The sequence below is a fragment of the Rhinolophus sinicus genome, linkage group LG03 (genome assembly GCF_036562045.2).
Source record: "Rhinolophus sinicus isolate RSC01 linkage group LG03, ASM3656204v1, whole genome shotgun sequence".
Lineage (NCBI taxonomy): Eukaryota > Metazoa > Chordata > Mammalia > Chiroptera > Rhinolophidae > Rhinolophus > Rhinolophus sinicus.
In genome coordinates this window covers 863,569-891,159 of record NC_133753.1, presented here as the reverse complement: position 1 = coordinate 891,159, position 27,591 = coordinate 863,569, and the positions used below count along the sequence as shown (strand labels likewise).

Genomic DNA, 27,591 nt, shown 5'->3' with positions numbered 1-27,591 from the left:
TCCTGCCACCGTCCCACCCCCATTCCCACTGCTAGCTCAGGCCGCCGGGGCTGGGCTGCCAAGGCAGGCTCAGGATGTGGTCTGCCCCTGCCTGGGCACCCTGGGTGGGTGGGGGCCTCAGACCTGCCCTTGGCCCTGGAGGGGCCTGGGGCAGTGAGTGGGCACTGTCCCCTTTTGCTCATTCCAGCCGGTAAGGTGACCTGTAGTTCCAGCTCTGGCTTGGAGCAGGGGACTGGCCCAGGTGCCTCTGGCCTGGGACAGTCCCCTCCCCGTCTTCTGGGAGGAGTGGGTAAGGGACCGGCCCTGTCTTAGTGTCCTACTACACCACCTACAGCAGCCAAAGGCCCCGGGCATGGGATCAGCTGTACCAGGGGTGTGGCCCCAGTCCACTCGGAGCCCCTGTGCCTGCACCCCACAGGACACGTGCATCCAGGAGTGGGTCGGGACACACGTGTGTACAGATGGGAGGGCACATACAAGCGGGCGAGACTGGGGACAGCTGTGTGCTCTCACCAGGAAGCCTGCTGTCCCTGCTGGGTCCAGGAGGGCCCTGTTCCTGCCAAGCACAGGTGCAGCTGGACCCTCAGGAAGAGGGCGGCTGTCAGGATAGGTACCAAGGAGGCCACCTCCCAGCTGGGTGGCCTTCAGCGGTCACTCAAGCTCCTGTGCCTCTGGCCTCACCTGAGACCTGCCAGGAGCCATGGGGGAGCCCATGACTGAACCCTGGTGACTGGCGCTTGTTCAGACTGGGGAAGGCCTCAGGCTCGGGGGTGCTGGACGGCAGAGGATGGAGCTGCCCCGACAGACTACCCAACAGCCCACTGCCAGGCATACCCTGGTGGTGCTGACTCCCCCACCCCTGGCCTGACCCCCACCCCCAGCAGAGCACCTCAGTGACCCTGACCCTGAGATGTCAGTGTGGAGGCAGAGGGCTTGGCTCCCCAAGGGGCAGGGGGCCCCAGGGCCCTGCCTCCTCCTGCCGCCCACCCAGCAAAGCTGCAGATGGGAGGGGTGTCCCAGACTGGTCCCCAGGTCCACTCCTGGGCCAGCAGCTGATGGACCGGTTTTAGGGCAGACGTCCAGACAGCACATGAGCGCTGGGGGCCCCCCCCAATTCCCTGGGCCTAAGGAACAGGCCATACTACAAGATGGGAGGCAGTGAGCAGACATGGATGGAGATGCATGCGGGGCCTGCAGAGGGGCCACAGCCGAGCCACTGTGCCAGCTGCTGGCTGCTCACCTTTGGCCTTGCTCCCTCACTAATGTGTGTGTGGCTCCAGCACCAGCTGTCACCCACATCCATGGTGCAGGTCCCCACTGCCCCAGGACCCTGTACTGAATGCTCCCCACCTCACCCTCTCAATGGGACAGCCACTCCCCACCGGCCCCTCCTCCCTGCCCCCCATCCTGGGGCTTCACTCCTGCTTCAGCGAGATGTGCCTGACCACGGCCACCCACCGCAGCCCTCCTCCAACACGGGGTCCCCCGGCCCCCCTCGGACTACGGACCATACGTGGGAGCACAGGCCACAGCCTGTAGCTTTCTGCTCAAGTAATGGACCTTCTTGTCCACAAAACCCATCCCCACGTTCCTCCCAGAAGGCCGAGGGGCAGGCCAACGGGTGCAGGCACATGCCCTCCAAGTCCTGACCTGCAGACGGCTGCCCTCTGGGAGGGGGCCCAGCCTGTCCCAAGAGACAGAGTGCAGGGCCCTGCAAAAGTGTGTGCGGGGGCTCTGCCACCATGGTCATCCTTTCCAGGGGCATGGGGTGGAGCCAAGAACAGGGCCTTGAGGGGCAGAAGCCCCTGCCTGCCCTCCCTGGCCATGTCCAGAGCCACGGAGCCCAAGCTGAGGCCCTGACAATGGTCTCTGGGTCTCCGGTTACCAGGCCTGGCCCGCAGGGTGGTCCAGGGGTGGGGACATCCAGAGCAAGTGGTGGGCTCAGAGACCCTGCTTGCCTTCCCCTGGGGTGCCGACCGGATGTTCGCTCAGACACAAAGCATGACAGCTGTCCTGGCTCAGGTAGCCACAGGGCTCCTGGGCTCTGGTCCTCGTGGCACCAGGCCGCGGCAAGGAGGCCTGGGGCCGGCTGGGGACTGTCGTTGGAGGCACAGGACTGCTGCACCAGCAGAGGGAGGGGCTGGACATAAGTGCTTCTGTGACAGCGAGATGGGGAGGGGCCGAGAGCAGGACCCTACTGCCTGCCCTGCACTGCCCTGCACCTCTGTGCTCACAAGGGACATGACAGTCCCACCTGTGAAGGTGTGTGGGCCACAAGACCCCGTCTGACCAGTCACACGCAGACATCGGTCCAGTCTCCTGTGCTGGGGGGAAACACGCCTTACATTGCTCAAAACATGGTCCCCACAGCAAATGCCACAGGCGCCACATGTGGCTGTGGGACGAGGGCTGTGGAGAGCGCGGGGCAGCACCCTCTCGTCACCAAGAGTCGGTGCTCACACCTGGGGCTCCGGGCCCAGAGGCCCCGTCTGCTCCCCAATAAGACACCAGCGGGACACCAGCAGGACATGACTCGGCGAGATCACACCTCAGTAACCATCGTCATCGTCACCATCACAGCCATAATCTGCAAAGCACAAAGGACAGTCATGGATGCTAAGGAGCGCTCTGCGGTCAAAGCATCAAAGGGGCCCTCCCCTGCTCCCAGCTCCGTGGGCCCCACCACTGTCAATGGGGACAGCCACTTGTCTGTCCCTGCAGGGGCTGGCATGTGGGCAGCGGGGTCCTGGCTCCCACCCAGGACGTGGGAGCTGTGCTGCACAGTGGGCGGGAGCCCTACTCGCCCGGCCACCCTCCTGGCCAGCCCAGCGCCCATGGCCTCCCCAGCGGGCAGGGCCTGGTCAGCTCCATCCAGGACGGTGAACGTCCATCAGATTCCTCTCCAGGGTGTAGCGGGTCGGCGTCAGCCACAGGCTTCACTCAGGCTCTACGGGCCGGGCCTAGTGCCTCTGCCGCCCCGAGCGTGCGGGAGGCCCTCACCGTCGCCGCCCATCATCTGCAGGGCGCTGACACAGGGCTCGCCGTCCTCCTCCTCGGCCTCCTCGTCCTCGCCGTCCTCCTCGGTGGCGTGGTACAATACAGGCCCGCTCTCCACCACGACCGCCGCAGGCCTCGCAGGCTCAGCTCCCAAGGTGGGGGGGCTCGGGAGCAGGGACTGCGAGTGAGCGAGGGGAACAGGCTCTGGGACAGGCTGCGGGAAGTGACCCCAAGCCTGCACCTGCAGCCACCTGGGGTGGTCCTGCTTCTCCATCCTGTCTCCTGGGACCCACAAGGACCCTGACAAGGAGGGGGAACCCCAAGCCTTGGCCAGGGACGGCCCGGCCCCAAGACAAGGCCACCTTCCAAGGAGGGACTGGGCTGGACAGGGGACGGGGCCTCACTTCCCAGAGGCTCTCCAGATGGCCCAGGGAGGTGGGCCGGGGGCAGGGCTGGAGGGAGCACAGCTCCACGCGGGCACACCCTGTGTGGGGGGCTGAAGTGCAGCTGGTGCCCCACCCTGTCACGGCCTGTCTTCCCTCAGACATCCTATCTGGGGCCTGCTGCTTCCCGAGGCCCCTGCCTCTAGCTGTGTCCACACGACGCACCTCTCCCACAGCTGCCTTCTTAGCTGGCTGCGTGGACACCATTGGCCTCAACCTGCAAGAAAACACAGGAAGGTAGAGGGGGGTTAGTGCTCTAGGGACCAAATCGACCATTCTCCTTCCAGCCGAGCACCATGGTCGTCCATCCAAACACCTATCCCCTAGTCCCACAGCACGGGGTACCCTGACTTCTGTGAACAGCACCCCTTCCACTGCGCCTGCTCTCCCTCCCCCAGACCCTCCAAACACAGCCAGGGTGCACTTTCACACTGTCACTTGCAAGGGACAAAGAGGAGAGCACACCAAATGTCCTCGACACGGCTGGCCAGCCCCAGGTGGACAGTGGGACCCCCACCTCAGAGGAGGCAGGTTCTGCTCCCACACCCTGCCCGTGCGAGCTGTCCAGGCCCAGAAACCCCTGCACCCCAGGCTGGGGGCAGGTGCTGGGGCCACACCCTGCCGGGAGATGCAGTCACGTGCGCCCAGCCCGCACAGCCCGCTGCCCTGGGCCTTCTGAGGCCTGGCCCCGCTGCGGCATGCCAGTGAACCCTGGGGACACTGGGAGTAGACGCTGTAACAGCCTCCAACACAGTGGCAGTCATGGCGGATGCCGGCTGACAGGAGATCTGAGCGGCAGGTGGCAGAGCTGTTACGGGGCCTCACCCTCCACACTGTCTCAGCCAGTGGCCCAGGGATGGGGAGACAGGCAAGCCCACGGTTGGTGCCTGTAGTTTGCAGGCCAAGCTCTGAGGGAGCCATTCCTACAGGGACCCAGGAGGTAGTGCACTCACCAGAACCCAAGAGGCGGGATGCCGGCCGGCCCTGCCCATGCAGCCAGAGCTCCCCAGTGAGGGCCAGCCTAGCCGGTCAGGGGCTGTGGGATGCGGGCAGCAGGCATGGCGGGGGCTGGGGCTCAGGGTCTCCTCTTATCTTACAAGGATCTCTGATGCTGGGCATGCTGGCTGGGCCTCGGGGGGGTCTGAGAGCACACAGCAGACACGCTCCTCTACTCAACCCACAACCCCAGCCCACCGGTGGGGTCCCAGCCGGCCAGTGGCCTGTGATGTGTGGCCAACCAGGGGGCGCTGCCAAAGTGCTCAGCCTCAGTGGCCAACTGCATGGCCAAGGGGTGGCAGGCAGCTGGGCCCACCCGAGGTGGGAGCTTGCCCACAGCGTTTTCCACCCCACTATGCAGGCAGAGCACCCGGGGCCCTGGGAGGGCAGCCTGTGTGCTGGGTGAGCAGAGTGGGGACGCTGCAGACAGGATGCCACGGGCCCCAGAGGGCAGGCTGACTGGCCTGAGTAGACGGACACCCCGTTATGGATGCAGGCCTCCTGCAGGCCAGGGCTCCACAGGGACCACTTCCCAGGTCCCGGGAGCCAGGGGAGCACACCAATCGCAGTGCCCGCTTCTGTGCCTGTCATCAGGGAGACATGGGGACAGAAATGGGTAGGACAGCTGGAACTGGATGGTGACAGGTTGTGCTGGGTACTCACGGACCTGGGGACTCGGGGAATGACACAGCAGAGCAGCCAAGTTATAGAAAAGGTGTCACAAAACCATGAAAAATGTTTACTCCCACTTAAGAGGAAAGAAATGCAAATCAGAACTTCACTAGTCAGGTGAGTCACGACTGAAAAATGATACTAACAACAGACGACGGGATGGGGTGGGTGGCCATCCAGGTGACTGAAAGTTCCTGCGGCTCCCAGTGTGCCCAGGGCTGGGTGGATGATGAGAGCGGAGCCACCCGGCCCCGTCCCTATGGCCAGGGGCACTGCGACCAGCCTCAGGCGTGGCAGGGGCCCTCGCAGAGCCCCCTAGACTGGTCTGCACAGGGTGGTGGCTTTCACCAGCTCAGTCAGGAGTGGCACACGTGGCCGCTGCTCTCACCATCCTCACCCACTCCCAGGGGCTCCTGTCGGCGGTTTGCTCTCGGCTGCCTACCCCAGGAGAGGGGACCTGGGCTGCAGAACGGCCGCCACCAGCTCTGAGGCAGAGTAGACTCCGACGTGGGGTCCTGCGGGGCCCAGGCCCTCCACGGCAGCCCACCCAACGGCACGGTACCTTTTCCCCAGGCTGGCCACGGGGTCCCCCCTGCTCCTGCCAGCCAGCACCTTCCGGCGTGGCAGCCTCCTGGGGCCAGCACTGTCCTTGGGTGGCGCGCCCTCCCTCTGCGGGTGGCTGGTGCTCGTGCTGTCCAGGCCCCGGAGCACGCTGTAGTTGATCTTGCTGGAGATGCGTTTGTGCTCTAGCATCTTCTCGATGGCCTCCCCGGCCGTGCGGGCCTGGATCGGCTCCCGGCGCTTACACGACTTCCTGGGCTGCAAGGGGTAAGAGTCACACATCCTGTGTGTCTGCAGGTGGCGCCGTGGCCTGCGAGGTGCTGAGCAGGCTGTGGGAGCAGGGCCACCAGGGCCAAGCCACCCCCCCACCCCCCCCGCCCACGTACACCCTCCCCCGGCAGCTGGGAGCCCAGCCCAGGGCCAGAGGGGGCACCGAGCAGCAATGGCTGCACACTGCCCACAGCATGCCAGGCCAAGCCCGACCATCCTGGGCCTGTGGCCACGCGGAGGGACAGAGCAGGGTGCTCCCTGTGCTCTGGAGCTGTCACCCAGCAGGGAGGTAGGGGTGCTGTGCTGGGCGTGGGTGCTGCAGACCACCTGCAGGAGCAGCCCCCACCGTGGTTTGGGGGGTGCCAAACCCTGAGCCCAAGCCCCAGGGCCCCTCCTCCCGGCCTCCTTCCCTCTCGATCCCAGGAAGGTTCTGGAGCACAGGCTTTGAGCTGCTACATGCCAGGTTGCCATCCCTCACTCAGTTAGAGGCCTGGCTGCTCCCCCACCCAGCCACACCAAGCAGCTAAGCCGCCAACAGGATCGAGGGCATGTGACAAGCAGGCTTTGCTGGGGCACAGAGGTGGGGTGGGCCCTCAGCACAGACCCTGGGGCTCCCCCAAAGCTGAAGGCTGCGCCCATCCGAGGGGCGGCCAGGGACGTGGGTCTGAGGCTGGAGGGCACTGCCCCACTGCTCGCTGTGGCCCCGCCGGGAGCTCTCAAGCTGCTACCAGGACGCACCCACCTTGTGCTCCTTGTAGATGCCCAGCTCTTTCTCCTTTGCGATTCTGGCTTCCTTCTCTGAAAGGCCAACAAGCGCAGGGTCAGCAAGGGCCCCATGCGCCAGGGAGCCTGGGCGGTGGGTGGGCACTTACCCTTCTGCTCCCGCAGGTATTCGGCGTTCTCTCGCATCCACAGCTCCGCCTTCACACGGGCTTCCGCCTCGTTCAGGATGTACTAAGGCAGAGCACAGAGTCACGTCCAGAGAACACACTTGGGTCTCGGCCAAACACACACTTTCCACCCCTGGAGCTGGTCAGGGGTGCGCCTCCGACCCAAAGGGATGCCTGCATCCTCTGCATTTCCACGGTGCTCAGGGCCTGGGCCAGCCAGAGGACAGAGGACAGAGGCCCGAGAATGGAGTGAGTTGAGAGTGAGAAGCTAGCACAGTCCGAATGGCTGGGCTTAGGTGCCATGAGAAAAGTCAGGGGAAGACCTCCCATTGCTAGAGACAAGCATGCTGCAGAAACTACTCAGAGCCCCTCCAAATGGCTCTGGGATTGATGACCGGGAGGTGTGCAGGCACCTGGGTCAGTGGGCCCGTGACTGGAGACGCACCCCAGACCAAGGCAGGTGGCACTGGTGTGTGCATGTCAGGGCATCCCACTGGGCGTAGCCCAGGCAGCCGACAGCCCACCAGCCCCAGGAGGTCACAGAGCCTTGGCGCTCACCCTGTCGATCTCCAGGTCGTCGATGCCGCTGAGGTCTAGCTCGCCGTCCCCGGAAGCGTCTTCTAGAGGGAAGCACGGCTCCGTTAATGCGCAGACACCACCTGGGCTCATGAATCGGGGTTCTGGCCAACGCCTTCTCGAGTCCTGCGTCCCCCTTGCTCCTGGTGGGCTGGCACTGTTCTCCACGTGTGCGTGGGGGATGAGATGATGTCCTGGCCTCCATCAGGGAAGCAGGACACTAAACGGGGCTGCACAGCAAACCATGGCAGCCCTGTGCGTCCTGCACAGAGCAGCTTTCTGGACTGGGAGGGGATCAGCCAGTTCTCTGCTCAGCAAACCAGGAGAGGGGGCCTCAGGGAGCCCTCAGTGGCTGTGCTCAGGATGTGCCCAAAACCTACCGCTACGCTTCTCCTGCCACAGCTGGGTCAGCGGCACCATCTGCATGGCCCAGAAATCGGGGTGGCCCCTCCTGTCTGCCCTTCATTACCTGATGTCCCCGGCCGAGTCCCAGAGGTAGCAGCCCACACACAGACGGCTGTCTGGGATGTTCTGTGGCTGCGTCCTCACCCTGCAGCTGAGGCCTTGCGAGGGCCCCCCTGGCGCTCCAACGCACCCCTCATGCCCCTCTGGGGCCTGCCTCTATCTCTTAGCTCCAGCCAGAATGGCTTCTTTCTACTCCAGCGTCACGGTGTCCCCACTGCCTCAGAGCCTTTGCACATGCCCTCTGCCCTGCGCTTTGCAGGACCCACCCCAGGTTCCACCACACAGCAGCTACTTCTTGGTACAACCTGATGTACTTAACTGATGACTATGTCTGTGTCACTGTCCCTCACTCCACCAGACCATCACCTCTCAGGGCAGACACACGGCTGCCCACTGCCACACATGGCCCACAGGACACATGGCAAACATCTAGGCAGCTAAACAGCTTCTCGGAGTGGTGTCCCCTCACAGGGACCCCTCCACACAGAGGTCAAACCCTCAGCGCCTGGAGAGGCGATGGGCCCTCGTTCTGCAGTGGGGGGGAAGTCGGGGGGGATCTGGGGGGGACGGTCCTGGCAGAGGGCCAGGGCCTGCTGTCCAGAGTGACATGACGGAACACAACCCGCCTTGGTGCTGAGGCGGCCAGCATCCCAGGCCCTGCCCGTGGGGTAGGAGCAGCTGTTCCCCTGCTCAGTGGCTGTCACCGCTGGAGCTCAGCAAGAGATGTCTGTCTGACCACAGGGACCGTGCCCTCAGCCAACGTTTCTGCACCAAGTTAGACAAATGCAGAAAGATGGGCGGGGATGCTGGTCTCTGTCCCCACGGGACAGGTGACAAGTGGCCATGACTTCTCAGCTAAGATTTGCAGGATGCCTCCTGGGCCACATGGGGGGCGGGCAGAAAGTGGCACATGGCAACAACACAACCAAATGGAGGGCTCTGGCCAGGACTGGAGTCAGAGGGCCAGTGGACGAGGGCCCCAGAGATGGTGACGCCCGGCTGGCACGTGGGGGTCAGCCAGCACGCACTAGTCACTCACTGCTCACACAGCCCTGCAGCGGAGCTGGCAGGGCCCTCCCCCACCTTCTAGAAGCTGCACCCCGACAACAGTGCGTCCATCTCCAGACAGGGAAGGACGACCCACAGCTGGACAGTCCCCTGGCCCAGCCTGGCCCGCCCTGGGCACTCACTAGGGTCCCGGCTCTGGGAGGAGATGCACTCTCGGATGGAGTCTGAGATGCCCAGGCTGGCAGCCGTGGGTAGGGGGCCAAGCAGGGACTCGAGGGCAGGGGGCCTGTTGCCCCCGTCGGGGCTGCCCGCCGCCTCTAGGCTGCTGCCACCAAGCAGCTCGCGGTAGAAGTCCTTGTTTAGGTGGCTGGCAGCGGCCTCCAGCTCCTCGTCCTCGGCGTCCTCTTCACCAAACAAGCTGGCTGTGGTGTCCTCAACGGAGCCTGGGGACACAATGCCACACACCGCCCATCAGCCAGGCAGTTAGCCAGGGAGAGCCCACTGTTGTGTGGAGAAACACTGCCACCCAGCTGCAAAAGTCAGTCACCCCACTTATGCGAACAACGGACTGAGAGCACCACCGACACCACCGGGAGGTGTGCGTGTCCCAAAGAGCGCCTGCGCCCACTTCAGCATGCGGCACAGCCCTAAACGGAACAGCTCAAAGGACAAACTTCAGAAAACAATGGAGGAAAGGCTTCTGACTCTGAGTTAAGGCAAAACTTCTCAGATGTAACACTAAAGGCAGAATCCGTAAGTCACTAATAAGTCAGATGTCATCAAAATCGAGACAACGCGCAGACACTGCAAATCAGTCTGATGAGGAACTTGTATTCAGAAGCTACAAAGAGCCCTCAGAACTCCATAACAAGGAAACAGAACCCAGGAGAAAAAGGGCCAGGGACGTAAACGGACTTCAGCAGAGAGGAGGTCTGTCTGAGTGGTAAGTAAGTACATCAGCAGACCCCTATGGAGATGCCGGGAAAGCCACAGTGACGGCCCCGTCCACCCCACCACGGGAGGACGGACTCTCTGACCCTGGCAGGCGTGGACATGGTGCGGCCACGTGGAAAGCGGCCAGATGTTTCTTAAAGACGGAAACACACGCCTTCCCTCAGCCCCACAGCCACATCAGCAGTCACCCAAGAGAAACGGGAGGAAACGTCCACGTGGAGTCTCAGACGAGAACGCTCACAGCGTTCGTGTGCAACAGTCCCAACTGCAAACAACCCAAACGTCTATACCCAGGGCAGGGCAGCCAACCGGGGTGGGTGCAGAAAGGGACGGGGCGCTGACGGCGATGCGACAGGGAGACAGAGGGAGCAGAGTGTACGTACATGACCCCTTTGTGCAGAATTCCAGAGAACACGACAGTTCCTAGTGACAGAAGGCAGCGCAGTAGTTGCTGGGGCTGGGGGTGTCGGATGAGAGGCCTGAGGACACTTGGGGGCAATGTGTGTGTCCCCCGTCCTCATCGTGTGAGGGTTTCACAGTGAACGTGTCACAGCTCACCCAGTGCTGCCTTTCAAACTTGACCACTGTCATGCCGAGCAGGTACAAACAGGTGCTGCCCGGAACAGAAGACTAAAGCAATGATACCAGAAAACTGGCAGATGAAACACAACACCAGATGGGTCCAGAGAAGGCCTCGCACAAATGAGATTCAATTGCAGGAAGAGAAGGCTTGCAGGCTGGAGCAGAATGCAGAGCCCAGCCCTCTGCCGTGTGGGGACGGCAGGCCGATCAGAGCAGCGCTCAGACCCACCAGGGCACCAGGCACCCACAACATGCCAGCCGTGGGAGCCACAGGGGGGCAGTGGACATCAGCCACCCGTGTCCACAAGACATCACTGGGCAGAGTGAGTGAGGGTCAGAAAGCCTAGCACGTTAGGCAGCAGGATGACCCACAGATGAGGGAGCCCGGGCTGCGCTCGATCAGGGGGCCCCTCCCCAAACCCCACAGGTAGCTATAACCCACAACCAGGCCAGACGTGCAGTAGACGGCACAGAGGAGGGGTTGCACCAGCAACACTCCTGGTCCCGAGGTGATAAACGCACTAACAACAAAAGCGGAAAACAAAAGGCCCTCGCCCCCTGAAGCTTGAATTCCCTCACTCAGCTGAGCCCCAAACACGAACACAACCTGGGATGAATGAGAGGCAGGAAACACCTGCCACCACAACAGGGGGTCGCTGCTAAACGACAACCAGGGGGCGCCCTGCCCTGCCCTAGTGTGCTGCCGAGAGCCAGGGTGACAGCTGGCAAGCAGCGCCTGCCCAGCAGGGCTGCAGGCGGACAAGCTGGAAGGAGGACCACAAACAGGAAGTCAACAGAACTTATACATCAGTCAAAGCTGGAGGGACCTCAAATCAATAACCTCCCAAGGAAAAAGCCCAGAAAACAGAACTACCATAAAATGAAAGGATAAGAAACAAAAAAACCCCACAGAAACAATAAAATCGAAAGTGTCATAAGATACAAGTTGGTTCAATTCTGTGCAAAAAGTGTGGCTGGCCAGATAGAACAGACACAGGAGTGTGAGAACTGACAGGCCTCCGGGAACCAAGGCGGGCTCAACACAGGGCACCGTGGAGTCGAGGGATCACACCCACCCACCCAACACAGCCCCACATCCTCTCCAGACCCTACAGACAGGGTGTCACCAAGTGCCAAGACAGGACGACTCAGTAAACACTACAGGGAAAAGTGGCCCCTCAGCCCTAAGCCCACACATGTCCTGGGACAGCCCAGAGACCTTGTGGGGCAACCGGGCCATACAGCCTGGTGCCAAAGGGCCAAGCGATGGACTACTTGGGGACGGAAATTAGGGGCCAAAAAATCGTAAGGAGCAGCAATGGTCCCATTGAAGACACAATCACAGAAACTCAATGGACGATGGGGTCACATCCCAACAAAACGCTATAGTTAAAAACACACGAAACACACCTAACCTATGAAGGTGGCGGCCGAGCCGCCTCAACCGTGCTCAGAACACTCAGCGGCTCACTGCAGGCGACTGGACTCCATCTCAAGGGTAAGTGCCCTGTTCTCACCAGACTCAGAAGATGTAGATGGGTGTTTTGTGGCCGTGGTGGGAAGCGACGCCCACAAGCCTGGCATACCGTGCACTGCAGGGGGTGGGTCATCACCTGTGCCGGTGTCATGACAGCACTGCACGTGTATGGCTAGCCCCACAATCCATCAACACATAAACTTCCAAGTATGGTTTCTACTGAACACATGTCGCTTTTGCACCCCGTAAAGTTGAGCGACGTGGTTCGAGCAGCCTGAGTGGGGCTGCCGTCCTCGGAAAACCCCAGGATAAGCTGAAGGCACCTGAGAGTGGCAATGGGCTTCCTGACATATGTGGAGGGCAGTGTCACCCCAACAGCAGCAGCTGACGGGGAAAGGAAGGACACCACTTCCAGCAGCCAGTGCAGCCTGGGGGATGGGGGATGGCGCCACCTTCCTCAAGCCACGGAGGGGCAAAGGGTCGGGTGGGCGCACAGGACGAGCCACGGAGGGGCAAAGGGTCGGGTGGGCGCACAGGACGAGCCACGGAGGGGCAAAGGGTCGGGTGGGCACACAGGATGAGCCACGGAGGGGCAAAGGGTCAGGTGGGCGCACAGGATGAGCCACGGAGGGGCAAAGGGTCGGGTGGGCACACAGGATGAGCCACGGAGGGGCAAAGGGTCGGGTGGGCGCACAGGATGAGCCACGGAGGGGCAAAGGGTCGGGTGGGCGCACAGGACGACCCTCGAGATCACGCGGAAAACAAGGAGCCGCCAGAGGAGCTCGAGGGGCACACGCAGGTCACGTGCTCCTGGTCCTGACGAGCCAGAGCGCACGGTGGGGGCACAGCCCAACCATGGCCACCCCAGAGAGAGCTGCAGACCACACGTGCACAAAACGCTCTGTCCCGGGTCGCTCAAGCCCTCAGTGCCTTGACCCGCAGTGGGACGCCTGGGTACAGGCCGGCCTGCATCGGAGAACAAGAACCAGAGGGGTTGTGACTTCAGCCCAGGGCAAAGGGACAGAGGGCCAGTCAGGAAGGGTCGCGCGCCTAGGAGCTGCTCAGGACAGGGCTGGAGCCTTGGGGACAGGGGTCCTAGGAGCCCCTGGACACAGCACAGGGCACGGGGGCCAGCAGGCGACTGACTGATGGCTGGGGTGAGCAGGGCACTTGGCCGTGGAAGGGGTGTGGGAGGGGCACAAGGTGAGCCAAGCGCGGGGCTGGGGATGTGGCGGGCGCACCATCTCTCGCCAGGCTGGCCAGGGCTCCCTTGGCCTTGGGCCGGCTGTTCTCTAGCTCAATCTCAATCGCGTCTTGGTAGCTGGATATTTCACCTGCAATAATCAATTAGGAACAGAAAGTAAGCACAAAATCCCTTTTCCTAAGGACCCCGGGGCATCTGCATGGCAGGATGGCTGGTTACCTTCAACTTCCTCCAGTTTTTTTGACAGGACTTGTTCAAGCTGAAAACGAAGAGGATGGGGACACTGAGTGACAGGACCAGATGTGGGGCCCCTGCAGGCCTGTCCCTGACGCAGTGGGGGCTGACGTTGGCCTCGCTGCGAACTTGCTTCACTGCTGATAAGGGGTGAATGCAGCAGCCTTGGGGGGCCGGGAGGGGGAGACTGAGCTGTGGGCCAGGCCTCGCAGAGAGGGGTAGACTGAGCTGTGGGCCCTGCCCTCGCAGAGAGGGACACGTGTGCAGCCCTCCAGGCAAACATTAGCAGCTGGGCCCTGCAGAGAAGTGCACTCCCCCTGAGCACGGCGCCCTAGAGGCCGCTGAGGGGGAGCCCGGGGAGAAGGGCTGGTGTGCAGTGCCCCATCACCACACCCCCTTGAGCCCCCGTGACTAAGCTGCCAGTTCTGAAACAAGAACGTGGAGTGTCAGGCCAATGGCTGCCAGGAGCCCAGGAGCTGCCGGTGGAAAGGGGTTGGGGGGTGGCTCGCCTGCTTCACACGCAGCTTCCTCTGCCCGGCTGTGTACGATGGGGGGTCACACTCCTCCTCCAAGTCAATCTTCATAAACTCGTCCACGGTCAGCTGACTGGTGGGGGTGTCTTCAAATTCCGTGAGCCTAAGACAGAGACGAGAGAGAGCCTATGCCCCTGAAAAGAGCCAGTTAAACCAGCACCCTGTGCACGAAGCAGCCTCCGGGCCCCAGCGCCCTGATCACACTCAGCTGGGGGCACAGCCCCATGGCTCCCCAGACACACTCAGAAAAGGCCCCGGGAGGGGAGGCGCCCGCAGCCCAGCCAGTCGAGCACTGGTCTGCCCGACCGGAGGTTAACCCTCAACTCACTCACCCTCCTATGCTCTTCAAAATGTTTCATGAAAGAATTTCACAAGAGAGTTAGAAGTCGAATAAACACATAATTTTCCAGCTGCCTTTGAAAACTGCCATAGGACAGACGTCGGCTGAAAACCAGCCAAGTGCTGCAGACTGGTGGCGAACTCGGGAGGATGGGTCGGCCAGCGGCGCCGTGCTCCCTCCGCTCTCTCTCCCAGTGCAGGTGCGGCTGGAGCTGGGCTGTAGCAACCCGTCAACTCCGTGCCCCAAAGCAGGACCTTGACAGGTCACGCGGTTACACAGACGTGTGATTTCCTGAGCTCGGCTTCCCCCAGGTCACTTAGGCCACAGCGAGCAGAAGGCTGGTGAGGCCGCCCTCAGTGCCCACTTCCTGACCCTAGAGCCGGGGCAACCTTACAAACCACTGTCCACCTCAACTTAGTTTAGAGGAACAAGGTGTAGAAGGAAGGGGCCACCATCGCAGACATGGCGGTGCAGCCCCGGGGGGCGGGGGGTGACTGGGACCCTCTGCAGGGGCTGTGCCAGGGTCCTGACCAGACAGAAGGACCCTGGGAGGGCCCATGCCAGGACCCGAGGAGGTGGCCCCGACCCGCAGGCCTGGCCCAGCCCAATGGAGGAGGAGCCCCGCCCTCAGGCCGCCGGCAACAGCCACCCACCTCTTCCGCAGCGTGGACTCGCACACCTTGACCACGCTGATGACCTCTTTGACCGTTCTCCGGAAGTCGTGCATCCTAGCTGCGACCAGAAGTGCTAGAAAGGAACACAACAGGGGGTTGTGAAGCAGGACACGAGACGCAAAGGCCGACCCTGCACTCAGAGGGCTGAGGACGGTGGGCAGCCAGGCCCCTGCCTGGGCGAAGCTGGGTTCTCCGCCCTGTGGGCGTGGCTGCACCGGTATGTGTGGTGGCCAGAACACTGAGACCCACGCACTGCTCTGCGTGCGACGATGCCGGCCTTACAAAATGTTAAAAGTGTTGGTCACACGCTCTGCGGTTAAATAAAAGTTCTGTGTTTTGAGAATTTCACATAAGCCCTCAAAGTTGATGAGTTCACTCTGCGGTGACTTGTGTGGGAAAAGCTGGCTGGCTGATGACTGAGGACACATCCCAGGGCTGGGGAGAAAAGGGAGTGGGCCCTGTGGACTGCACATGGCGACCAGATTCTGGACTGCACTCTCAACGTAAGGCTTGAGATGGAAGATGGACCTAGGGCAGCGATGACCCTCCTGGTGGCTGAGTGGGGACACGGGCCCCTCACGTTCTGGGAGAGAGGGGCCCTGGGTGAGGGGACGAGAGGAAGAGCAAGGGCTGTGCCAGCCTGAGGGCCTCCTGGGAGGGGGTTCCAGGTCTAGGGGTTCCATCGGACTGATGCCGCTGGGAACACCACAGACTGTGTTCGGGCAGCTGCCACCAGAGGGGACACCACACAGCTGTCCCGTGGGGGCCAGGGCACCCTCTGCAGTAACAACTCAGTGTGGGGGAGGGCTGGCCACATGACCGTGCCCCAGCAGTCAAGCCCACGGTTCCCTCAGTAGCTAAGGGTCCTGCCCCTCCTCTAGCTCTGTGGGGGAGCAGGTAGAGGAGGGAGGTGGCTCTGGAGCCCCCACCCCCACCCCAGCAGCCAGGCCACCCGACGCCGAGACCCCTACCTGCCCCACAGAGGCCTGAGGGACGCCGGCCCGTATGCATCCAGTCCCTCTTCATCCTCTGCAGGAGCCTCAAGGCCGTCATGGACACCTCGTGGTTCCTGTCGCCGAACTCCAGCAGGTGGGCGAAGCGTGGGATGTACAGGCAGGGGTCTGTGGCGACACACGCCTCAGTGCGGGCCCTGGGCAGGAGCAGCCTCCCCGTCGGCCAGCAGAGCCGCCCACAGGGCCACCCTCCTGTCGTTCCACTGCACAGGCTCCCTGTGGTCCTCCCGCCCGAGACTCGCAGCCTCCCTGACCCTCAGCTGGCGGCCCTCAGTGCACGCCCGCCCCGGCGGGGCGGCTGCTGCAGGCAACGTGGGGCTCTGGGCAGTGACAGTTCTGCACATGGGTGGGGCAAGCAGACCCACACATAATACTTTGCTGTTTCATTTGGCATTTCGTGGGTGAGAAGTGAAGTCGAGTGTGTTTTTCACATATTTATTTGCTGCATTTACTCTTGTGAAATATCAGCTTCCGTCTTCTGCCCTTTTGTCTATGGGCACGTGCCTCATCTCTTTACATGCGAGTAAGTGCCTACTGCTTCCTAAGGGAAAGCCAGCCTGCCCAGGAAGGACCCCTGCATGCCCCCAGGCTCTGGCCTAGGAGGTTTTATGGAGCTCCCAGCCTCTAGGGCCGCCAGCGCTACTGAGTCACTTACGGAACTCAGCTGATTCCTGGCACTGCCACAGGTGCCATGCAGGAGCCATGCAGGCTCTGTGGAAGGCTCTATGATGGAGAACATCAGGGCGAGACCTTTGGACAGGACCCTCTAGCAAAGCCTCACAAGAGGGGCCACTGGGGCTGAGGCATGTGGGGGGGCACTGGATGGGAGCCACATGCACTGGCAGATGGCGGAGTGGCAGAGGCAGACCGGGAGACCCTGGCAGGCACAGCAGGGGACCAGTGAGCTCATTAAACCCCCAACAGGAGCAGGTGACAAGAGACGCCCCTATGTGCCAGCGCCAGGCACCCTGCCTCTGCTCAACGACCTGACCACTTCTCCCTGCCTCCCAGCATCTACAGGGCTTATGGGACTGAGCTCTGGCCCTGGAAGCCCTGGGAGATCGGACAGCCTTGGCTTACATAAAGGGACCAGGAAAGGTTTCTGAGGCCACAGAGATTGGCACCAGCCACTGAAGCAGCATGGGTACTCAAGGGACTGCATGCACCCAGGTGGCACTCCCCTGCACTGACCAGCGAGCAGCGCCTCTCGGCTGATACACCAGCAAGATCCTAACATCTGTCCAGCCCAGCCCCCAACACGGGCAGCTGCTACCCCTTATCCCCTTTCCAGGTGAGCAGACGGCACAGAGACCACATGGTGCCCACGCACGTGGCCACCACGGGGCAGGCTCAGGTTGGAGCCTGGGCAGTCTGGAGCTACAGCCCACTACCACCCTGCGTGCTTGTTTTTGCACTGGTTTGCAGTCCTCTTTGGTGATTTGGTTGCTAAAAAAGATACTATTGGGAGAAAACAGATATATTTTAGAAATTATACACTTGTTAAGATTTCTATTTTTTATAAGTCATAAACCTTCAGAACTGGGGATTAAAAGCACGTTAAAAGAGCTCATCCTGGTTGAGCTGGAACTTTGACACTGATTAGTTCTTAAAACAGAAAAATGTGAGTTTAAAAATACTGGGGGCGGCTGGATGGCTCAGTTGGTTAGAGCGCGTCCTCTCAACAAGGCTGCCGGTTCAATTCCCGCAAGGGATGGTGGGTTGCGCCCCCTGCAACTAAGATTGAAAACCGCGATTGGACTTGGAGCTGAGCTGCACCCTCCACAACTAGATTGAAGGACAATGACTGATGGGTCCTGGAAAAACACACTGTTCCCCAATAAAAATTTTTTTTAAATAAATAAATAATAAAAATACAGGTAAAAGTTTCAAGAGAAATACATCGGGAGACTGGGGTGATGGTTGGAGGGACTGGGGCATTGCAATGGGGGAAGGGAAGCAGAAAGCTAAGGGGGAAAGCAACATCCCACAAATTCAGATCACGTGACCTAAGTGAGATTCTTTCATCAGCTTGGATAAAAAGTCTAAATCCAGGCTATGCTACTTTTTACAAGACACACACACACACACACACACAAAGAGGCAAAAATGCGAAGGAGAAAAAGCTCTGCGCGGACACACAAACAGAGTCACCCAGGGCAGAAGACAGCAGCGAAGCCATGGCAGCCTTGAGATTCAAGGCAAGGGAACAGTGAAAGAGACCAAAGGGAACATTTTAAGGGAACAACCACCTTAAAGAAGGTAACACAGACACAGAGAAATACAGCAAGAACTAAACACAGCAGAAAGTGCTGGAGACAGATTTCTAAGCACTCTAATGTGAGCCTTTAACACAGTTCTCTCAAATTTAACAAAGTGACTAGAGGAGAAAAGACTGAGTACAGGAGCGGGACCTCATCACCACAGGCTGGACCTAACAAATGTATTTTTAAGTTCAATGCCCGGTAAATAGTGATCGTGCCTCTCGGAAGTCTGAGGGACAGTTACAGACGTTGACCATGTTAGAGCACAAAGAAGCCCTCAACAGGACCAGACCGGCCCAGAGAACAGAACTCTCACAGGACATGCATGCCCTTTGACCTCAAGTATAAGAACACTAAAAACGTAGCCAAAAAGAGATAAACACAGTCCCCTCACCTCCAAGCAAACTATTAGGAAACTAAAGACCGATCTTTTAGGTAACTTTGTAGACTTAAATGCTTTGTTAAAGAGAAAACAGTAAACTAAGCATCGAGTAGAAAATTAAAAGTTAAAGTATTTAAAGTAGACAAAAAAGAGTAACGAAAAATAAATTACCACCACCAGGCAAAAAGTTCTGAAAGACAAAAACCAAGACAGTGGGGTAATGGTTGGTATAAGGACAGAGACCCGGGGGACAGGAGAGGGTCTGGGAACAAACCGCCATACACGTCAGTGACCTCCCGCAAGATGCCAGAAGGGGGAAGGGCATGTCTTCAACAAATGCTATTGGAGAACTGGACACTCACACGCAAGAGACTGAAAAAGGATCCTTACCTTGTGTCATATACAAAGACTAACTCAAAATGGAGTAAAGAGGTAACTGTAAGACATGAAACTATAAAACTCCCAAAAGAAAACTTAGGGGAAAGCTTCCTAGCATTGGTGTGGGCAATGGTTTCTTGGATGTGACACCAAATCACAGGCAACAAAAGCAAAAATAGACAAATGGGATACACCAAACTTAAAGACTTAGCTGTAGCAAAGGAAACAACAGACTGAAAGGGCACTGGGAAAATAAATGGAAGAATATACAGAAGGTGCCAAAAAAATGTATACACATTTTAAGAAAGGAAAACACTGTATTAAAATTGTAATACTCAATGTATACCAATAACAAATAACGAATACAAGTCATGTGTATACATTTTGTTTGGCACCCCTGGTATTTTCAAATCACATGTCTAATAAGGGCTTAACATTTTCTATAACTCCTTAACAACAAAAACCCAATCAAAAAGTGGGCAAAGGATTTGAATAGTTGTTTCTCCAAAGACACAGAGAAAGCCAACAGGCATGTGACAAGGTGCTGCAAGTCACTGACCATCGTGGAAATGCGGATCACCCCACCATGACATAGCTCGCCTGCTGGTGGGTGAGGTCAGGGCGGCCCCACGGAAACGGGCTGCACACGACACCCTGGGCCCTGCTCTCAGCCCACAGCCGCCCTGCTGGACACCGTCTGGGACTCGGCGGGGCCGAGTAACTGGGCAAACACAGCCACCGGCCGAGCCTGCCCCGCCCGCAAAACCGCAGCCCGGCTCCTCCCAGCGCCCCGCACGCCCTCATCGCCCGCCCGCACCGCCCGCAGGGGCGGGTCCACGGGCAAGCACGTCATGCGGGGGCGGGGCGGGCCGGGAGCAGGCCCGGGCGCCGTGACGCGGCGTGACGCGCAGGCGGGACGGCGCCCCCTGCGGCCCGGCAGCCGGCGGCCGGGCGAGGGAGCAGCGCCCGCCGCGGCCCCATGCTGCTGCCCCTGGCCTGCCTGCACGGCCGGGTGGCGCAGTGCCTGACCGCGCTGCTCGTGCTCGCGGAGCCGCCCCCGAGGCCCCGGCGCTGCGCGAGGGCGCACGGCGCACCGCCCCCGCGCGCGGAGGCCGCCCTGCCCGCGAAGATGGCCGCGGAGCTGTACGCGCCCGCCGGGGCCGCGGCCGCCACCGCCACGGACATCGCCAACAGCAACGCCGCCGCTTCCTCCGCCTCCGCGGCGGGCAGGAAGGGCCCGCCCAGCGTCCCGCCGCCCGCCCCGCTGCCGCCCGCGCCCTCGCCGCCTGCGCCCGACAACAACAACTTGGAGAGCCCCAACTGGCAGTCCTTCCACCCGACCCTGCGCGAGAGGTGAGCCCGGGCCGAGCCCGGCCATGACCGCGCCCCCTGCCGTGGCCCCCGCCCGCGCCAGCCGAGCCCCGAGCTGTGTGCCTTTCCCTTTACAGGAACGCGCTGATGTTCAACAACGAGCTCATGGCCGACGTCCACTTCATTGTGGGCCCCCCAGGCGGGGCCCGGAGAGTGCCTGCCCACAAGGTTGGTAGAGGCTTGGCCCTTTCAGCTCCCAAAGCGACAGGCCACCTCCTGAGTGCGCACTGTCCTCCTCCCTGGGTGTGGCAGCTGCCGGGGGCAGGGAGGGCCCAAGGCTCAGGGCAGCTCTCTTTCACCCACAGTACGTCCTGGCTGTCGGTAGCTCAGTCTTTTATGCCATGTTTTACGGAGATCTGGCAGAAGTTAAGTCGGAAATCCACATCCCCGACGTGGAGCCCGCCGCTTTCCTCATCTTGCTAAAGTAAGTCGGCTCCACTGGCTGCAAGGATGGGGTGGTTCCTCTCTGCCTGGTTGCCCCCAGCCGGCATCCTGGAGCAGAAGTCCACGGGGACTGAAGGGCTCCAGCCCCAGGCCCTGGGTGCCCGGCGTGCCCCGCACGGCCTGTGACATGGTCCCTGCCCTGCCTAGGTACATGTACAGTGATGAGATTGACCTGGAAGCCGACACAGTGCTGGCCACGCTCTACGCTGCCAAGAAGTACATTGTCCCTGCGTTAGCAAAAGCCTGTGTCAACTTTCTGGAGACAAGTCTGGAAGCCAAAAACGCCTGTGTCCTGCTGTCCCAGAGCCGGCTGTTTGAGGAACCTGAGCTGACCCAGCGCTGCTGGGAGGTCATCGATGCGCAGGCTGAGATGGCCCTAAGGTCCGAGGGCTTCTGTGAGATTGACTGGCAGACGCTGGAAATCATCGTGACGCGGGAGGCCCTGAACACCAAGGAGGCAGTGGTGTTTGAGGCCGTCCTGAACTGGGCCGAGGCGGAGTGCAGGAGGCAAGGCCTGCCGCTCACCCCACGCAACAAGAGGCATGTTTTGGGGCCAGCGCTCTATCTGGTCCGCATCCCAACCATGACCCTGGAGGAGTTTGCCAATGGCGCCGCCCAGTCGGACATCCTGACGCTGGAGGAGACCCACAACATCTTCCTGTGGTACACGGCGGCCAACAAGCCCCTGCTGGCCTTCCCGCTGACCAAGAGGAAGGGCCTCGCCCCGCAGAGGTGCCACCGCTTCCAGTCTTCCGCCTACCGCAGCAACCAGTGGCGCTACCGTGGGCGCTGTGACAGCATCCAGTTTGCTGTGGACAGACGGGTATTTGTGGCGGGGCTGGGCCTGTACGGGTCCAGCTCTGGAAAAGCCGAGTACAGCGTGAAAATTGAACTCAAGCGGCTGGGGGTGGTCCTGGCCCAGAACCTGACCAGGTTCGTCTCGGATGGCTCCAGCAGCACCTTCTCGGTGTGGTTTGAACAGCCCGTGCAGGTGGAGCAGGACACCTTCTACACGGCCAGCGCCGTCCTGGATGGCAGTGAGCTCAGCTACTTCGGGCAGGAGGGCATGACAGAGGTGCAGTGTGGGAAGGTGACCTTCCAGTTCCAGTGCTCCTCAGACAGCACCAATGGGACCGGCGTCCAGGGCGGGCAGATCCCCGAGCTCATCTTCTATGCCTGAGGGGCATGGGGAGGGCCGCAGCTGACAGGCTCCGCACACTTGTATGCAGTCAGCTAGCGCAGCTGGGAAATCGACTTTTTCTATACGGCCAGAGCCTCGGTTTCTGAACCCTGGTGGCTGGGCCTCACAGGTGTCTCCTGCACGTTGGAGTGCACATTTCAGGTGAAGGGCAGATTTGGGGGCACACAGCAGGCCGAGACCCTGCCAGGGGCGCCCACGCCACCTGCTTTAGGGGCTGGACCGTCCCTCCCAGCCTCCTGGATTCCATTCTAAGTGTTTTGAGCTTAATCTAAGACCTTCCCTTCAGATCCAAAATCGGGGAAGTCACTTAAAACAGTTTACCTCTTTAAGTGGATTTTCATAATAAAGTTGTAATAAAGGGAGAACCGAGTGTAGAGAAGCACCTGCAGGACGCCCGAGTTCTCGCCGACTGGGCCCAGCGCCTCCCCAGCAGCACAGAAAACCTCCATCCTGAACCAGGCCGACCAGGTCAGAAGCAAGCCACGGCCCAGGAAGCCCGTGTCCCCGTCTGCCCTCTACCGGCAGGCCAGACCTCTACCATCGGGGCAGGCTTGCTTCCCGGGGCTGTGGCTAGAATGCTTGGTAAAGAGTGCTAGCTGCTCAGAAAAAGCCCTACTGTACGCCTGGGATGCGGATTTGAGGGGAGCAGGTGGGGGTGGGGGCGCTGCAGGGTAAAGCAGGCTCTCCTCCCCACTGCACACTCCCTGGGCAGTTGCTTTGTTTCTGAAAAACTTCGGCCTGACCCCCAGAGGAAGGGACAGCTTCAGTCAGCACAGGGATGTGGCCTCTTGGGAGGAGAGCGTGGCTGGGAGCTTGTCTGTGGTCCTCCCTGCTGGACTGGGCTTCCCAGCCCCAGGGCACCATCATGGGGGTGACCCAGGAGCACAGCCCCTGCCCGCTGCCTCCTTACTACGAAGAAATGCACTTCTGGACGCTGCCAGGCACAGGAAGGGGCAGCCTCCCCAGGCAGACTGAAAACCATCCTCCCAGGAAAGCTCTAATAAAGGCCCTGCTGTTCCATCTGCGCCCAGGTCCTGCCTTCCCCGAGGCAGCTGGCTGCCAGGTGTATTCCTCAAGCGGTGGACACACGGGTCCCCACGCAGAGCACCACATGGTTCCCTTGGTCCACACCCTTTTCCACACCTGCTGGGGACTGACCTCAGCATTCTGGTTTTAAATCAGAAATAACCGCCACGCACTGGGCTCCTGGCAGCTTTGCAGGACACGTTTCTTACCCCCGCGCATCCTCACACTTGCACACAGCCCCCAGCCCATCCCAAGCGCTGGCACCGTTGCTGCGCCCAGCGGCCCTGCCGTACCTATTGCTGGTGCGTTGATGCACAGCTCTCGCGCCAGGAGGAGGAACGTCTTGCCCAGCACATACACGTTCACCTGTCAGGAAGAACCATACGATGGTGCATTTGTACTTAGGACACGGCACCTCACCTCTTCTTAAGTTTCATTGTTTACACGTTAAACAACTCCTTGTCAAAGCCCCCGCCCCCCAGGCACAGGCCACACCTTGGCCGAGCTGCCCCCTGCTGTTCGGCCCGGCCGTATAGCAGTCTGAACAAAGTGCAGAGCTGGCATCCTGCCCTGCCAGGCCCTGCCTGCCCCAGGACTCAGGCCTCCCAGAGGGCAGGTCCGCCCTCTGGCTCTGGCTTCTCAGACAGCTGGCTCCCTCGCTTGATTCAGCCTGGCCTGTGGGCCCCTGAACCAGGGCCCCTCTGCCCAGTGCCCAAGAGGCCACCAGAAAAGACTGATGAAGTCGAGACCTTGGTGTGTGCTGCGTCTAGCCTAGGGAGCTCAGGAACAAGGCGGTGAGGGTCCTTGTGGGGCACCCTGCACCCCCGCTGGGCACTCACATCCCGAGGCACTCCTGAAGACTCCAGGAGAAGCCATCACGAGGGCAGCTGGCTCACGGAGCTCACGGCCTGCCCAGCCTGTGCATGCGGCGCGTGCCTGTGCCCACGTGCATCTTCCTAGGAGCACCGCAGCCCTCGGGGCTTCCCAGCAGGCCCCGTCTGTTCAGACCTGACCTGCCCCCCACATGGTCTCCCCTCCATCGCGTGGCGCATCCCTGGCCCTCCCTGCCCACAGCTCCTCCACGTCCCTGACTCGTGTCCCAGGCAGACGAAGACCTGGACGCTGCGGAGAAGGGCTGATGGCCTTCCAATGGGAAGTCTAATGTTAAAAGGGCGAAGTACGTGAAACAAGTTATGGCCAGAGATGCTGTCCTTCGTTAGTACTTATCAGAAATCATGACACTTTTGTCTAAGGGTCACTCTGTCCGGGCTCATCTCTGTGACGGCTGCTGGTCATGGCTGGGTATGGACGGCCAGCCCTTCCCACTCCTCCCCCAATGGCAGGTGAACTGCGCACATGGGCGCTCCTGGCTCCACCTCTGAGGGCCTGTGTCCCTCCCTAGGAAGTGAGCACCCCTGTTGGCCTCGGCATACAGGGGCTTCCTGCCCACAGCCTGGTCACCCTGCATGAGGGTGTTCCCCGTGCACTCAGCCAGGAGTGCTGAACCTTGGGTGTGTGAATTAAGTACAAAACTTGACCCTGAACCTGGGTGCTGTTTTCCAATTTTAAGTCCTTTGCTCATTTCTGCTAAACAGTCAGTCCTTGGCAGTGCGAGCTCCCTCAGTGAGGCCCTCACCTACACGGCTCCACATCCACAGACCACTGCCCTGGAAAGCTGGGCCAGCCCACTCCAGGACACTACGCTGGAGGGAAGGGACGCGCGCGCACTGGCCCCAGCTGCCAGGCCACCTCGCCCTCCTGGCACGCCCCTCCACCTCGGGCTTTAGAAGGGTGAAGCAACTGGTGTGTGTGCCCAGCCTGAGCTTGCGGGCTCTCGCTGGCTCAGCCCCAGTGAGCGGGGGACAGCCAACCCAGTCACCCTCTTCCATCTGGACACCTGAATGGTTTCCCATTTCCAAAGCTGTGAAGTGAAAAACTACCAGACCCCGCTCCCTCCAGGCAGGGCCCCAGCACTTCCTCGGTGGCTGTCCTGCGGGCCTCACTCCTGTCCTTCCTGGGAAGTCACCGGATGGAAACGAGGCCACGTGGCCTTGCCCTGAACGGAGCTGGGCACATGCAGTGTTGAATTCCCACAATTCCAATGGGCTATTTTTAGCCTGACCACGGAATATTCCAGCAGGACTTACGAGAGATACCATTTATAAAGACAGCTGAGAGGACAAAAACAGGCAACATCAGATTTAAGTAAAAGTCTACCTGTTAGCTGCCCCTGGGGGTAGTGTGGCGCCCGGATCTGAACAAAGCTTCCCCATGGGGTGGAATTCATGTGGCTCCTGCATGAACCCTCACACTGTAGACACGCCTGTTTCAATGACATTATTTCTCCAAGTCCTCAGGGGAGAGATCACTGAGGGCCCAGCCCCAGGGCATCACCAGGAGGCCGCCCTCCTGGTGGCCCTGCCTGGCATTGCCCCCGCCCCCAAGTGTCCCATCCACATGGGTATCCCTCTCACTGGGTCTTTCCATCACGTTCTGTCCCTTGGAAATGAGAGATTGTACAGAAAATGCATTCCTGGGACCCAGAAAGCAAATTTCTCTAAATAGACCATAAATACAGGTTTTTGTATCATTTAAAACATATGCAAGCGAGTCCATTTTTGTTCTTTTAAAGAATCTCCCGAGCCTAGGACAGAGCCCTCTGGGTCTCTCCACTGACTTTAGTCCACCAGCTTAGGACACCACTGTGACCCCATGTCCACTTCCTCCCACCAGAGGCCATGCCACCCTGTGCCCTTCACCTGCAGACTCTCCCACCCAGCCAGCGCACGCCCCGAGCACAGCCCCTGCGGGCAAGGGCCTCCAGAAGGAGACGGCTTACCTGGAGCAGGTCGCTGAGGTCCAGGAGCATGTCTGCGGGGTCGTCAAGGAACATGTCACCCAGGCCCAAGGACCCTTAGAAATCTGCTCAGCACCCACCAGGCAGGGAGATGGAGGCAGCAGCAGTGCTGAGCAGAACCTTCTAGAGACCCCAGTGAACCACGACCAGGACGGGGGTGGCTGCAGGGTGGTCCTCGGGCTGCATGCTGCATCACAGCACCCACGAGGGCCCCGCCCAGTCAGGCATCCCCTGGCTGGCACAGCCCACTCATGCACAACGACATTTACTCATTTCCACGAGCACTCGCTGAGTGCCTGCTGCACGCTCCTGGGGACAGACACATGGACACTCGGCCACCCTTGGTGGCCGGCAGGCACAGCCACAGTGCTGGTGCTCAAGGGGACAACTGTGGGACTCTGGCGTGGGCCCTGTCCTTGCTCGCAGCAGCTGATTAAATAGTAACCAGAATATGTCCTAAGCTATTCAAAACTCAGCTGGACACACACGAATACAAAACACAAGCCTCTGAGTAAGGAACTCATCAAATGAAGTGAAAATGAATGTCATTCAGGGCCTGCTGTGGCTTTCAGAAGTAACTAGAAAGACATGATCAGGAGGCTGAATCAGAGCCCAGACCAGGTATCGGGAGGGAAAGCCTGGGCCTGAGCCCGTCACGGAGGGAGGGCGTCCCTGACACCACAGCCTGCCAGGGGTGGACGCTGAACACCAACTCAGGTCCCGTCTGCTAAGTTCTGCCTACAGGCGCATTCTTCATCGGGGGACCCCCACACGAGACAGGTAATGCCACGGTGCACACCACCATCTAGTGAGAAAGCTGAGGATGAGGAAGGGCCATGGAAGGCTGCACCTGTAAATACACAGTGACACTGAAGGGAAACACAAGGTAACAAGGCCGAAAGAACACACACTGCAAGACCCCAACTGTGCCACGCACGCTCTGGAAAACGCAAAGCTGTGGGGACAGTACCAGGATCAGTGGTCACCAGGGTTGGGGGAAAGGGGAGTGGGCGGAGCACAGGATTTTCAGGGCGGTGAAACCGCGTGTCTGGTACCACAGTGGCACCTGCATTTGTCAAGCCCGTGGATGGCACAACACCAAGAGGAGGCATATGTAAACTGGATTCTGGGCGATAATGACATGTGACGCATGTCCATCAGCTGTCACACAAACACTAATGCAGGTGTCAACAGGAACCGGTGTGGGGCGACGCATATGGAAGTCTCCAAAACGCGACCTCTGAAAGATAATAAAACAAAAGCCCAAAAATGGGCCCAACGGCTTTGAACAGATGCTTTGAAGAGAAGCAAAGAGCCAACAAGCACATGAGGAAGACCCCTCCCCTTGGTTATCACAGAAATGCGAGTTAGAGAGACACCCGTCCCCGGAGTACCCGTGCTGGGGATTCTGGGACAGTGCGAGTTAGAGAGACACCCATCCCCAGAGTACCCGTGCTGGGGATTCTGGGACAGTGTGCAGTGGGACAGCTGCTCTGGTAAAGGCCGCGAGGTGCCTACACAACTGAGCGTGCACCTCCCTTCTGGCCAGCAGGAAGCACACATCCACAGGAAGACAAAGAACGTTCACAGCAGCCTCCTGGACAGTCGTCAGAGGGGACCAGCTCCGTGTGCATCAACAGGACAGCCAAGACCTGTCACACATGCATAGTGGACGATTGCAGAGCAGCCAGTACCTAAACTCAGTGTGGCGGCCTGACTGGACAGTGAATCCCTGGGGGGACCTGGCTGCACAGATGCACGCGTTTGTCACAGCTCACCCAA

General features: G+C 60.2%; 2 protein-coding genes across 4 annotated transcripts in view; one reads left to right on the top strand and one right to left on the bottom strand.

The window, feature by feature from the left end:
* Window positions 1-2,315: 2,315 nt before the first annotated feature.
* Window positions 2,316-27,591, bottom strand: part of BRF1 (BRF1 general transcription factor IIIB subunit) — a 38,892-nt gene continuing 13,616 nt past the window's right edge. For 2 of the 3 annotated variants that reach the window (XM_074326763.1, XM_074326764.1), the window contains exons 3-17: window positions 25,792-25,823; window positions 23,246-23,318; window positions 15,848-15,997; window positions 14,856-14,949; window positions 13,839-13,965; window positions 13,315-13,354; window positions 13,133-13,225; window positions 9,061-9,321; window positions 7,388-7,449; window positions 6,812-6,893; window positions 6,682-6,737; window positions 5,671-5,927; window positions 3,606-3,657; window positions 3,001-3,175; window positions 2,316-2,587 (exon numbers count right to left, since the gene is read on the bottom strand). In XM_074326763.1, coding sequence (XP_074182864.1) covers window positions 2,550-2,587; window positions 3,001-3,175; window positions 3,606-3,657; window positions 5,671-5,927; window positions 6,682-6,737; window positions 6,812-6,893; window positions 7,388-7,449; window positions 9,061-9,321; window positions 13,133-13,225; window positions 13,315-13,354; window positions 13,839-13,965; window positions 14,856-14,949; window positions 15,848-15,997; window positions 23,246-23,318; window positions 25,792-25,823 — 1,592 coding nt within the window. In that variant the 3' untranslated portion in view covers window positions 2,316-2,549. The remainder of the gene's footprint in view (window positions 2,588-3,000; window positions 3,176-3,605; window positions 3,658-5,670; window positions 5,928-6,681; window positions 6,738-6,811; window positions 6,894-7,387; window positions 7,450-9,060; window positions 9,322-13,132; window positions 13,226-13,314; window positions 13,355-13,838; window positions 13,966-14,855; window positions 14,950-15,847; window positions 15,998-23,245; window positions 23,319-25,791; window positions 25,824-27,591) is intronic. The other variant, XM_074326765.1, reaches the window with a different exon arrangement.
* BTBD6 (BTB domain containing 6) lies at window positions 19,826-22,950 on the top strand. Its single transcript, XM_019747196.2, has 4 exons — window positions 19,826-20,263; window positions 20,359-20,449; window positions 20,587-20,705; window positions 20,873-22,950. The coding sequence occupies exons 1-4, from the start codon at window positions 19,890-19,892 to the stop codon at window positions 21,903-21,905; spliced, it is 1,617 nt and encodes a 538-aa protein (XP_019602755.2). The 5' UTR covers window positions 19,826-19,889; the 3' UTR covers window positions 21,906-22,950.